This window comes from Brachionichthys hirsutus, chromosome 7 (assembly GCF_040956055.1).
Source record: "Brachionichthys hirsutus isolate HB-005 chromosome 7, CSIRO-AGI_Bhir_v1, whole genome shotgun sequence".
Taxonomy (NCBI): domain Eukaryota; kingdom Metazoa; phylum Chordata; class Actinopteri; order Lophiiformes; family Brachionichthyidae; genus Brachionichthys; species Brachionichthys hirsutus.
Window position 1 is genome coordinate 5895627 of NC_090903.1, and position 13375 is coordinate 5909001.

The 13375-nt window shown below is 41.4% G+C and overlaps 2 protein-coding genes across 2 annotated transcripts; one reads left to right on the top strand and one right to left on the bottom strand.

The window, feature by feature from the left end:
- Window positions 1-740: 740 nt before the first annotated feature.
- Window positions 741-2302, bottom strand: mgme1 (mitochondrial genome maintenance exonuclease 1). The gene is made up of 4 exons (XM_068741509.1): window positions 1798-2302; window positions 1433-1667; window positions 1212-1344; window positions 741-1123 (listed from the first exon to the last, which is right to left on the bottom strand). Exons 1-4 carry the CDS (start codon window positions 2300-2302, stop codon window positions 989-991), a joined length of 1008 nt encoding a protein of 335 aa, XP_068597610.1. The 3' UTR covers window positions 741-988.
- An 803-nt stretch (window positions 2303-3105) lies between these two features.
- On the top strand, window positions 3106-10308 carry snx5 (sorting nexin 5). Its single transcript, XM_068741146.1, has 13 exons — window positions 3106-3141; window positions 4367-4471; window positions 4555-4665; window positions 4827-4948; window positions 5095-5218; window positions 5591-5686; window positions 5772-5877; window positions 5963-6038; window positions 6115-6154; window positions 6256-6342; window positions 7731-7890; window positions 7969-8054; window positions 9022-10308. Exons 1-13 carry the CDS (start codon window positions 3106-3108, stop codon window positions 9070-9072), a joined length of 1200 nt encoding a protein of 399 aa, XP_068597247.1. The 3' UTR covers window positions 9073-10308.
- The last annotated feature ends 3067 nt before the right edge of the window (window positions 10309-13375 follow it).

Consider the following 13375-nt stretch of genomic DNA (forward strand, 5'->3'; position numbering starts at 1 on the left):
CAAATCAGATCCGTAACTTCGGGATAAGGATTGGCTCTAAGGGCTGGGTCGGTCGGGCTGGGGTGCGAAGCGGGGCCGGGCTCGAGCCGCGGCTGGGGGAGCAGTCGCCCCGTCGCCCTCCCCTCTCCGCCCGTCGGAGGCTGCGCGGCGCGCGCGCGCGCCTGGCGGGGTGTCCCCGTCCCCCTTGCCCCCGTGCCCCTCATCCTCCGTCCGCGGGAGCGTGGTGCGGCAGGGGTGGGGATGCCCGGGAGGTCGAGGGGGTGGGTTCCGACGCCGCGTAGCGGATGGCGGACAGGCGGCGGGGACCGGGTACGGCGGTCCGGCGGCGGCGACTCTGGACGAGCGCCGGGCCCTTCTCGCGGATCTCCCCAGCTCCGCGCAAGCGGGGCTTTCCCTCCGGGCGGGCGGACGTTAATTTTGTAACGAAAATAAATAGGCTTTAACGAAACACGGCTCGTAAAGAAAGTGGGAAAATATACGTAAATTTGCCGCGTCGTTGCATAAACCGCAAGGTTCAAAATATTGGAAAAAAGTAGCGGCTTGTACACCGGGAATTACGGTACTTTCTACAAATCGTGTTTCACTGTTTCCATGCGGGAAAAAAAAGATTTTGAAGGTGACTGGTGGGTGCTGTGATCATTTTGTCTCTTCACTGTTCCTTTATAAGCTTCCCTACAAGCTCATTTTGTATAATTTATTTGTCAATAAAAGACACAACACACTTGTAAAAGTTGGAGACCTTTTTTCAAAATGATGCATGGATATCGCCATAATACGTACAGTGAGTAACTGTGATATTGTGACTACCCTCGTTAACCCAAAATGCCATTCCTCCGTGGATCATCAATTGTTGTGAAGGCTCCGCCGTAAATGTTTCACAAGTTCATCATCAAGACATAATCAAATACTCTAACAACTATATTTCTGAAGAAATAACATCCATTTTCTATTTAAGAATAGAATGCTAAGAAGTAGTGGGAAGACTTCATCATTTCCGTTGCGTGAACTCTTCCAGACGAACCAACCAGGTTTTCCAGAATTCCAACATCTGCTCTGAGTCCATCTTATGAGTGTGGCCTGGCGAACCATCTTTGTAGGCCACAACAATGAGTCCATTCTCAACCTGTAATGACAAATTACAGCGGCACAATTAAAAAAAAACAAAGAAATCTGAAACACAAAATATCATTGCTTCACCTATACACCCTCACCTGGTATTTGTACCTGCCGTCATTGTTCAGAGCCCCAGCATAGGCTGCCACCTGAATAGGGTTGTCGTATGTGTTGCTCAGGAAGGGTTTGGGCTTCTCGGACGTCTTCCAGTCAATGACACATAAAACACCCCTAAGGACAAAAGCAGGTCTGAGTAGCAGTCCTCAGCAGTGTGGGGAAATTCAAGCACATCTTTTATTTGAAAATGAGGACCATGTACCGATAGCGAGCAACACAATCCACCACGCCCAGGTAGTTCAGTGCGTCATGTTGCACAGTGCTCTCAATGGCTCTCACTGCGCTGACGTCCTCCAGAACGTGAGAGATGCTCTCCAAGTATCCCAACACCACTGGTGGGTATTCCAGTGTGTCCGGAAAATTGCTCGTCCATTTTGCACCTGATGTCAGAATGTTATCCACGGCAGAGTGGAAAAGCTTCCCTTGTGCAAATAAGTCTGAGTAGAAACAACAAACTGTGGGTTACTTTTCATATCGTCTGGCCCCTAGATGATAGTAAACATTTACAGATCGATACAGTAGTACCATAAAGCAATAGCAGGTTTCACCCATCTTACAAAAACTTACTCTGACTGTATTCGTTGAAGCCTTCCTCTCCGAGCTCTGCGATCATCCTCCTCTTCCATCTTTCCAGGTAGAAGATCTGATCTTCGGAAAGGGTCTGCTGGAGAATACGAGTCACACTCGGTACGGAAGACCGGGCTTTCCCCCGGTTTAAAACAATCCGGGTCGGAGGTCCTGACTCGGCCTCTTCTGTTTCTAGCGTCTCGTTGTCCGGTAAAAACGGATGAGGAGCTTTAGATATCCTCGTATTTGATGTATGAGCTTTCACAACAGGTCCGTAAATGTGCGCGTCCTCCGCTGTCAGAGTCTCGGGAGTTCGGGAGGTGACCCTCGACGACATGACGGACTTCCGAAGAGATGAATAGCGCTCCGTGTCGGCTGAACTATACGGACTGCGTCTCTTCGGGGAGCTCAAGCGATGCGCAGCAGAGAAATTGTTGACAGTGAGGGGGGTGAACCGAGGGGCGACCAAGCTCCCAAACGACAACACGCGTTTAAAAGAGACCATTCTGTCGACCTTAACGCTGCAAACTTTGTCAGCTTCACCGTAGCCTCGCTAAACGTATATGCAGCCGTTAAAATATTGTCACTTTTTTTTTTTTTTTTTGCCCTATTGTTTTTGGCAGTACTTGCCCCAACTTGTCCCAGAGTAACTCGTGCAATCAAACGTCTGTTTCTAGACGACACGCTTTCGCGGTTGCACATACTTCCGGGTATATTTTGTCTGACTTCCTGCGCATTTGTAAACTACGTCATCCATAGTGGTCTTGTGTATCACTGAAATATATCCGGGCGGGTAATCAGTCCGTGGTTCTTCTCTTTTTTAACTACTTTATTTTGCTTTTGCGCCTTGTTGTTCCACCAGTTCGTAAATTAGAACGTGTAGGTCCCAACATATTTGTCTTAATATCCGCTAATCGTTGTTTAAATCCACACTTGTATGATTGCAACGGGGACTGTTTTATGACTTTGAAGAAAATGATTCCGTAATCTTTCAGGATGGGGAGGAAGCAAACGATTTGACACCTCGTCAGACGGACGAAATGTTAAATTCTACTACAGTGAAGGCATAGCCCTGCCTGTGATTGGCTAGTGCGCATTGTGTTGGTTGGTTAGGTTAACTCAGGTGATGGTTATTGGTTGGAATTAGGGTAGGGATAAACCAATTGGAGGCAGGGAAGGACAGGTCACGGCGTCGCCATAGTAGGATGCTAAACTGCAACCAGTCAGCAGACACAGCGCTTCCTGGATATAGTTTAGTTATTTGGGTTATCGGCCTCTCCTTGCCTTTCCGGCGACTTCAGTCTCACCATGACATCTACTATAGACGACAGCAACAAAGAAAAGGCGAGTCTAATGTCCTTTGACATCTTAAACTACGTCCATACTCGAGTGTTGTTACATTAAAGGCTTGTTGACACACTGCTGTTGTGTTGTTTTCGGTCTGCATTAGCGCTAGACTCTGGTCAAAGCTAGCTAACGATTTATGGAGGAATAAAACGAGAAGTGGGCGAAACAGTTGTGTCAAACTGCAAGTTTGCAGAAATGCGTTGTTTGCGCATTTGACTTGACGAAATGCATTGTAGCACATGAGATCTCTACTTATTTGTTGTAATTTAGAGGAGCAACACAACATTGCGGTTTACTCCGTTCTGCTACCGATTGATTTGCAGAGTTGTGGATCACAGCGATCTGTGACGGTGGCTGCATAGTGAGCTACATTTGTTATCTGCGTAATGTAATGCTTTTAGTATGACTCTTGGAGGATATAAGGTAGTTTCTTGTTTCGTTGTATTTTGTGTAGAAGCAAAGCAATAGTAGGAACTCAAAAATTACCACAAGAGTAGTGTAATTTCCTTCATAATATGAGCACATAGTAAAGTAGGCGTGAAGGTGTTTGCTTTCATCTGCAAGATTAAATGGTCAAGACTAAGATATTCTTTTTTGGGGGGGTCAAAATCTAACATTTACAGCAAAGCAGGTCTTGAATCTGTCCTTACTATTAAATGCAGAACTGACTTCTTCCAAACTCACAGAATGGCTTGTAGTACTTCACGTTTGTGCTCTTTCTGAATTTTATGGTTCCCTACATGTTTCCTTTTTATATTAATTACCCCCCATCCCAGTGTGAAGTTGTGACCTGTCGGGGTTGGTGGGAGTTGAAGCAATCAGGAAGTGATAGCTTTGGACTTTCAACTTTGTAGCTACTTTTCATTACATGTCAAATTGGGGTAAGACCCCAGACACCTAGCGCTTGTGCGGCTGATATTAGTGTGTGTGTGTGTGTGTGTGTGTACTGACTGAATTGGTTACAGTTATTGACAAAATTGGGCCAATTTTGTAAATGCAACAGGAATGAGCGTTTTATAGTTTGAATCCTCAGAAGCCACGGACATGTCACAGACAACCTTGTACAAAAACCTGCTGAATCAAACCAAAATAAAGTGCAATACGAGTCACCTGACTGCAAATGAAAGAGATGCATTTGCACAATACTAGTGATAATTTGTTGCATGCACGCATAAGATCAGAAATACATTTTACGTAACCATGGCGTACCATTTGTCCATAGATGCGCTCAGTGTCTGTGGATCTAAACAATGATTCATCGCTTCTTATTGACATTCCTGATGCTCTCTGTGAAAGGGACAAAGTCAAGTTCACTGTCCATACAAAGGTAAAAAAAAACACCAACATACTCCTGAAAATATTCTCTGAGGGTTCTTGCCAATATGTTGACAATATAAAATCTATTCCTAGACCACCCTTAGTTCTTTCCAGAAGCCAGAGTTCTCCGTGCCCAGGCAGCATGAAGACTTCATCTGGCTGCACGATACTCTGGTTGAAACAGAGGATTATGCTGGACTAATAGTGAGTCGGATTAGAAGTTGCAACATCACTAGATGTCCTTGGCTCAAGCATATTCTGTTTAAGCTAAAAACATTATCAATTTAAAATTAATGCATAACCTATAATTTATACTGTAATGAATTTAAGTCATGCGCAGGTATTTGTTGCTTTGTCACTTACAGATTCCTCCAGTGCCCCCAAAGCCAGACTTTGAAAGCCCAAGAGAGAAGATGCACAAACTGGGCGACGGCGAAGCGACCATGACCAAGGACGAGTACACTAAAATGAAGCAAGAGTTGGAGGCGTGAGTGCGACCGGGTGGATTGTGGTGTATCTTTGGACAGCGTCATGTTAATCCTTTGTAAATACTGTGAGAAATTTGTCATCCTCCAAAATGTGTTCAATACTGTGTCTGTTAACTGTGTATTTGTTATGCCCTCTTCTTCTCAGGGAGTATCTGGCCGTGTTCAAGAAAACCGTGCAAGTGCATGAAATCTTCCTGCAGAGATTGTCCTCTCACCCAATTTTAAGCAAAGACAGAAACTTCCAGATTTTCTTAGAGTATGATCAGGATGTGAGTTCCTCTTAATGCTGACTTCCTTTCCTGAGTTTTCATTTGGAAAGAGAGGAAGTAGAGTTTACTGGAGACTTGTGTCACATGCCGCACATCCTGCTTTGTTCAGCAGTTATGCTAATCTATGTAGCCATTGTCAACGGCCACGGTCGCTACCAATATAAGGAAATATGTTCGACATGCTCAGATAATGGGACGATGAAATAGCAAAGGCTGCAATTGTCTATAGACCATATATAGAATGATATAGAAATACAATGACGTTTGTACAGGTTCAAATATCCCTTAGTTCAAACAGTAGTTCTTAACTTTAACACTTAATTCCAGATTCTTCTCATAGATTCAATGTGTTTCTTCTTCTCTCAACTTCAGCTCAGTGTGAGAAGAAAGAATGCCAAGGAAATGTTTGGAGGATTCTTTAAGAACATGGTGAAGTCCGCTGATGAGGTCCTCATCTCTGGAATAAAGGTGGGATTTCATGCCGGACCGTTGTGCAAGCAACGGCGTAGTCATTTCCTAAATTACCCTTTGTCTTTGCTTGTTTTCGACACAGGAAGTGGATGATTTCTTTGAGCAGGAGAAGACTTTCCTGCTCGACTATTACGGCAAAATAAAGGATTCCACTGCCAAAGCAGAGAAGATGACACGCGCACACAAAAGTATGTGAGGATTTGTTTTAGTGGAATGGAGTAAATAAAGTACCGGAATGTGCTTAGTTTTGATTGCTGGGTTTTGTTCCTGCAGATATTGCAGATGATTACATTCTTGTCTCTACCGCTCTGAGCAGTCTCTCTGCTGATGATAGTACAGCAAATAAGAAGTGAGTGCCATATATGCTTTCATGATTTTACGTAGAGTCGATATAACTGATACAACTCATTCCTTTTTTTTCTCAGGGACATGGAGAAGTTGTCGGACCTGTTTGAGAAGCTCAGAGTAAGCAGAACTTCACTAACCAACAAACCGAGACACCTTTGTAAATATTTGTCCTGTTTTAAAAAGGCCTTTCGCTACTGTGCATCTTTGTGTTTCTTCAGAAAGTGGAGGGAAGAGTAGCATCTGACCAGGAGCTGAAACTTACTGAACTGCTGAGATATTACATGAGAGATATACAGGCTGCCAAGGTGGGGCATGTTCATCTGCTGCATTTATACGAGATGGATCGGTTTATCTTCCTGCTGTTTGTGTGTCAAAGATACGAGAGAGAAACACACACGTCAGGTTTCTCTAACTGTTATTGCTCCTTATAATAATTCTCAACTTTACTTATAAAGCACTTTAAAACAACCGTAGCTGACAAAAAGTGCAGTACATGTGCAAATTAGAACATAAATGAGTGGAACATTAGAGCAATAGATAAAAATAAATAAGTATAGAACAAATAAAGAATGGACCTAAGGCCCACATTGTTACGCCGCTTCCAATGCCAGTGAATGAAAGTTGGTTTTCAGTCTCTTTTTAATGGCGGTCAGTAAATTAAGATTTAGGGGATGAAGAAGAGAAAGCCTTTTATGAAAAGAAAGCAATATTCATTAATCAGAGTAGAAAGCAGCCTTGGTTCAGGTATTATGTTAGATATGTTCACATTTGTTGGTTGGCTCTGATTGATATAGCTTCAAAGTGGGTTTCAAAGCTTCAGTGATTATTACCCACAGTAACATGACTGAATCACAAACAAAATTTTCTGCAGTGATGCAACTGTGCATATAGGGGCATCTAAAAGAATAATAATTTAGATAACTAGAAAAGCACTGGGAGCGCAGACCTCCGCCAAGCAGCTCACCCCCCCTATTAGATTTACACCGTCCACATGGTGATCTGGATTTTTATCAAAAGGTTCTAAATTGTTCTTGGTATCTTTATACACCAACCAGGAAAAGTAAAAGTGAATCAGAGTTGATGTGTATTTGTAACTGATTTTTGACTCCGTAAATGGAGTTTTCTATGTTAAAATTAAATATATTTTTACTGACTCCATTCTGGATCAGATTCCGGACATTCCCTGGAAGTGTCATCCAAATCCTTCCAGAACCTTTTGAGTTATCTTGCTAACCAACAGACAAACGCCAGCGATTGCATAACCTCGAGGTAATTAAATTAAATGGTCGCACATGAGTACAGCACAAAATAAAATATTTCACTTGGAAAGCTGCCCTTCTCATCTTAATTTTAAAAGCAACTTAATAAAAGGACTAGCAGAGCGAGATGTTCACGTCGGGGAGGGTTTATAAATCACAGAAGCAATCGTTTCAGCTATTCTCCTGGTGCTTTGCCTACTTGGCGCAATGTTTTCGTTGCTATGTGAATGCTCTGAAGCATTTGGGCATGTCCAAAGATAAATTGAGTATTATTCCAATAAAAACTGTTAAGAAATCTTGACATTTGTAAATATGTATTGAGTTTGAAATTGTTATTTCTTTTCCAAATGGGGCGGGGGGGAGTGATTTCATAAACATTATATTTCAAGTGCCCTTTCGTTTTTTCTCTTGTTTATCCATCTGGAACACGGCAGGACCTTCTGTACAGGCGAGCCCGTGCCTTGGCGGACTTTGAGAACTCTAACAAAGCTTTGGATAAAGCTCGACTGAAGAGCAAGGACATTCCACATGCAGAGGAGCACCAGCGGCAGTGCCTGCAGAAATTTGACAAACTCTCAGAGTCTGGAAAGAAAGGTTTGTGTATCAATGCGTGAGTCTGTGAAATACTTACTCTGCAAGCTCTTCTTAAAATGAACAATGTCATCTTTGTAGAACTTACCGGTTTCAAGGGCAGACGTGTCGTTGCCTTCAGGAAGAACCTTATAGAGATGGCCGAGCTTGAAATAAAACATGCCAAGGTGAGCAGCACTGCACAGCCCGGCCGCTCCATGAGGTTGTGTGCGAGTCCTTTTGATAGTACGACAGACACAAATTGAGATTTCCTATGTTCCGTGGATTTGGGGTGCTCACCATTACACCCCTATGTTGTAAACAGGCATGTATCTATCTGCAGACATGCAGTATCTCAATCATCGTCATCAAATGTCAGAAATAGGTACTAAAGTTAAACATTTTATTATCATTATTAAAGTAATATCATTGGGGAAGCCAACACTTAATAATTAAAATGATTAAATGAAGAACAATTAGTGGGTTAGCTGTACATGTTGAGGTTTGCCGTGGCTTCATGATCGCCATGGTAACTTACTCTGTACATCTCACCTGAACTGGAGGAAGTTGTATTCAAAGTTTTGATTGAAAGATGCATTAAAAGACAAAACGCAAATGTTTTCAGGGGATTTGAAACACTGAGCTAGTCGTATATTGAGTTTAACACTTCTCATTTTTCATCTTTGTGTGTTTAGTCAATAACACTTCACAACAGATGAATGAATGTATACTTAAATGGTCTGAGGAAAATGAATGCAGGAAAAAAAAAATAGAAATGGGACAAAAATAAGATTTTTTTTTTTTTTTAAAGAAATGGAAAATATATATTTATCCATATCGGTGTATACATGATTATCACATTATTACAGGTGTAAATCATTGTTTTTTGCAGCCACATAATTAGAAAAGTTTGTTTTTTCCATCATTGCAAATAATAAAAGCAGCAACCGACTGATGAAAATGTCCTTTGTGTGAGGGGGGAACTTGGACAACGCGATCCTGTTTAGGTAGCCATCCCTGGTACTGAGCCGAGCGTATTCACACGCAGATCATGATTTCTAATGTTCCGTAGGATCTGTTTTTATATACTGTACATGCAAGCAAACAAAACCCAGATTATTACTGAGATGCATTTTTTTTCCCTTGTCTTTACAGAACAATGCGACTCTAATGCAGGGATGCATTGACATGCTCAAGAGTAACTGACATGTTTTCAAGTATCCTTGTCCAACCATCACTAAGTGACCAGTAATGGAAACGTCTCTAGAGCCTTGTGTGGATGCGACTCTGAAGCCCGATCTCTGCTCCTACCTATGGGTGTGATGCCACTTTAAAACCATACACGAGACAACGTGTCTCTAAAGCACAGTGTCTTCATGTTTACGTAGTCCCCGTCTTTCTGCTCCATGCTCCATCCTTTGCCATTATTCATAGAGGTCTAATTAAATGTGCCTCCAGAGCATGAAGTTGCCGAAATTTACATTCCTTCTTATTGTTTTGTCTGCTTGCCTTCTTTTTCCCCCTCATTCTTACATTATGTACATGCAATAAAATTGTCCTTTTTGATCTCATTTTCCTCCTCCATAGATCCAAATATTCTTATGCACACAATATATTATCTTGTTTGTAATGGCTTCAGGAATATTTCTTTTACGGCACCGTAACCTGATCTGATATTTCATATGTTTCAACTATGGCGACTTTTTTTGGTTGCTAAGTGAACAGAACCAGAAGCAAACCTGGAAAGAAAAAAGACAAACCATCCCTGTGCTTTGCATCTGCTGATGTGTAGCATGCCAACCCTCTTTTAAGGGAATGCAGAACTGATGTACAGTAGAAGACGAGGCAAATGGCCTTCAAGTGTTCTTAAAGCTGCACGGACGAATGGTGTGACTTCAGGGTTTAGATTTGGACCTGCTTTGTTTGCAAGAATAGGCTAATTTCCCACCATTTTCAAAAATGCACATGAGGCATTCAAATATATATACAACTAGAGATTGGTCAAAAGAAAAGTTAGTTGAACATTGAGCATTTTTATTCAAACAAAATTAACAGTAATAATTCTGACTGAATCCTGGTTTGTCTTGCATCCATAACAACCATTTGCTACAGTATTCACCCTGCAAGCCCCTCCCCTTTTCCCAATTTCAGTGTGTACTTATTGTTTTTCTTTATTTTGCCATAAAATCCACTTAGTTATTGATGTATTTACCAGACTCTCACTTTGTTTATTTTACACAGTTATATATATATAAAGTGCACTAAGAAGATGACATTCTTAGTAATCATGACTCAGTGGAGTGTGAGAATGCATTATAGATTTTCTTTTTTTTAAGAAATTGAATATATTTCTATTGAATTCCAACTGTGTGAATGCTTTTCTTACAGAACATTAGCATTTTATAAATTTATAATTGCATTGAATAAATCTGACTTTCCCTATGTGATCTTTGCTACTGTATTTTTTTTTATGGGTTGAAGCGTATTTTATCTAGAGTTTTATTTTGTTACTACTCGGCCTCATGAAAACATGCAGCTGTGTACTGTGGATGGTCAACCATTATTCCACTAGATAGGGATACGCATGTTACCTACTGTACATCCTGTTTCCGCCCAGCTTGAACAGATGTTTGCTTGCTGTGTGTTATAGGCAGACAGACGGTCCTCGGATCGGATCGTTTGCTGTGTTGGGTAAGCTGTAAGGAAATGCCGGAATGCTCTTGGGACTCATCACCAAACGCAGATGTGTTTGGTGATGTATACATGTACATGTCTCCTGCGTAAATGTAGGTTACTGTAAACTTTGAGTTGTGAGGAGTTTTGTCCTTAATCCTCTTGTTAAAAATATGCCCTTTTTTCTGGTTCAGAGCAATTTAATAATTGCCATTTTAGCCACCAGAATTTTAGAGAGGTTTAATGAAAACTGAAAAGTACAAAACTACATTCACCAAATCGGTATATTCTTTCATTAAGTAATCAGTAACTCAGCAGGAATAGAGGCATGAAGCAATAAGGCCTCTTCAAACAAAAAACAAACGTGTGTGTTTCTTTAACGAAACAGATTATGATGTGTGTTTACAATATATATAAACTTTGATCACAGCTATGGATAATGAAAACATCCCGTCTCACCTAACCTTTCCTCTACGTGTCAATATGCCTCCTCTTTTGCATGAAACTGAACTGTTAAGAATTTAGACATCTGTGTATTTGCTGCACTTTAGTGGAAGAAACTTTTTCATGTTTGTGTGAAAGTTTTTAGGATTCCGATGGAAATCACCAGTTTCATTTTCCTGGTTCTCAGTGAGTCCCACTATGATGAAGTTTTCTAGCAAAATGTAAATATATATTTTACCTCTTTTCTACTTTATAATGATTGTGTCATTCTTTCAATCCTCTCCCTGATACACCTCTCCAAAGCTCAAAGACCAAACAACCCTGGGTTAGTGTGCCCTGCCCTGGCAATTGTTTCCCCCCCCCCCCCCCCCCATTGCAAATATTAATTAATTTACATAAACCTGTTCAATACAAATATTTGCAGATCATGATTTAACGATTAATCATTTGCGTCTCATCATCATCAGTTGATGTCAAGCGGGTTTGTTTTAAGTGAGAGGTTAGTTATCAAATTGCTGATTACTGCGAACAGATACTGGAGTAACACAGACCTGACTGAGCCCATCAGACCGATGCTGACTTTCGGGAATGGCATGAATGCAACTGGCAAAATCACCAGCTCGTTTCAGGTGCGTTTGATGAAAAAAAATATAGGTTCATGATATAACCAGATATGGTTATATGGTCACTAGTTTTTAAACTCGTCATCTAGTTGTTCCCCATAATACAAGCAGCTTTGTAAAACAAGATGTGAGTTGGTGGAGGATGCCGAATGATAAAGAATGATTATGTCTTCATGGGAAACCAGCAGAAACTATGATGATATGATGCAAAGTCACTGGTAGTTAACTTAATGATGTAACCCTAACCTTATACTGTTTGGATTGCATGTTTCTCAAATGAAAACATCATAAACCTTCAAAGCAGAGCAAAGCTGATGTATACTGCGCTTATGAGACACACCCAGATGGAATGATATGATGCTAATAACATTAAAGCCACAGTCAGACCCCGATGGCAAATGTATACTTTGCACTGTCTGATAGTGTCGCCATGACTTGTATACAGTTGGGTAAAAAAGTGTGCCTCCAGAGTGCAGTAATATGTTACTAGTAACGTAAAACACTGAAGAGAAAAGTCTGTTGCCTGATCAATTAGGCTATAGGGATTTCTGAAGCACTTACTTGAGTTAAAGTAAAAAATATTTGACTCAGAAAGGAACGACTGCGTGAGCAGCTGCTTGGACGGAGAAAACTCTGACTCCCGGCATGCCTACTTCCGGGTTGAGTGAATTCTACCCAATCAGAAATCTTCTGGGTTTCTGGCAGCTATCTAGGGCACGGGGCCAGCACGTCCAGCCAGCTCGAAGTGCCACGACTTCACAGCCGAGCACACGGATTCTCTTGCGGAGTGAAGGGGGGGGGACCGCTGGAAGAAGGCTAGTTAGCTGAAAAGGTTGGTCGCTTTTTCTAGAAGTCACTTTTATCAGCAGACACGTTTTCGTCATCTCTCCTTTTAATCTGAAGCAATCAGACGCAGCTCCATCACAAGTGAGGTGAGTGTTGGGATGTTGATTTTTTTTTTTTTTACCATTTCGTATTCATCTGACCACCGTTAGCTAGCTTAGAAAGCTACGCCTTGAGCTAACTACCAGTGCAGAGCGACAGTAGCTAAAAGTTGTTTAAAATGGTTTTATATATTTTTCCTCTATACATGCTAAGTTTACAGTTTGGAAGCGCAGTTTCGGCATGTGAAACGACTCTGAATACTGATACAATAGCCAAGTTCATTGATTCTTAATGGTAGCTGCAGTGCTAGTTTGCAAATGATGATTAAATTAGACCAGTGCACAGTCTGGGCTCATATTAATGCATGTTGTATTGGGTATCGATGTAGGCTGTTCTCATTGGTCTCATTAATCTTTGAGGCCTTTTTTCATTGGTCTTAAAATATATATTGTTTTTATTATTGGTTGGACGTTAAACTATCTTAGAAGTTATTGGAAGTCGGTGAATTTGGATAGAAAGTGGAATTTAACATCTGTAACAAAAAGCAATGTGAAAAAAAAACTCTCTGAAGGAAAGTAAATATTATTTCCTTATTTTATTAAATTTAAGCCGATGGCTGCCTATGTGCAATAAAGTCAGCTATAATCGGTGCATAATTTGTACCCCCCCCCACCCCCCCCCCACAACTATTAGATCTTGGAGGTTTGCTGAGTTTAACTGGCCGTCTAGTTTCAGCCAACTTTCCTCCCCTGCAGACTAAATTTCTGGTTTGTGGTGGAGCGCCTTTAAGTACCTTAAAGGGATAGCCCTTTGCAAGCTCAGCTACAGCGCTGTTGTCTAGCAGCACTTAGAGGAACTAAAATACGGTTATCCAATGTGAAAAT

What these genes read in the sequence shown, in the direction of transcription:
- mgme1 (XM_068741509.1), bottom strand. Translation starts at nt 2,302, where the DNA reads ATGGTCTCTTTTAAACGCGTGTTGTCGTTTGGGAGCTTGGTCGCCCCT. An exon ending in GATTGTGTTGCTCGCTATCG is followed by an intron (nt 1,345 to 1,432) that starts GTACATGGTCCT and finishes TTTTGTCCTTAG; the next exon opens with GGGTGTTTTATGTGTCATTG. An exon ending in ACGGCAGGTACAAATACCAG is followed by an intron (nt 1,124 to 1,211) that starts GTGAGGGTGTAT and finishes TTGTCATTACAG; the next exon opens with GTTGAGAATGGACTCATTGT.
- snx5 (XM_068741146.1), top strand. Translation starts at nt 3,106, where the DNA reads ATGACATCTACTATAGACGACAGCAACAAAGAAAAG. An exon ending in ACGACAGCAACAAAGAAAAG is followed by an intron (nt 3,142 to 4,366) that starts GCGAGTCTAATG and finishes ATTTGTCCATAG; the next exon opens with ATGCGCTCAGTGTCTGTGGA. An exon ending in GAGATATACAGGCTGCCAAG is followed by an intron (nt 6,343 to 7,730) that starts GTGGGGCATGTT and finishes GGAACACGGCAG; the next exon opens with GACCTTCTGTACAGGCGAGC.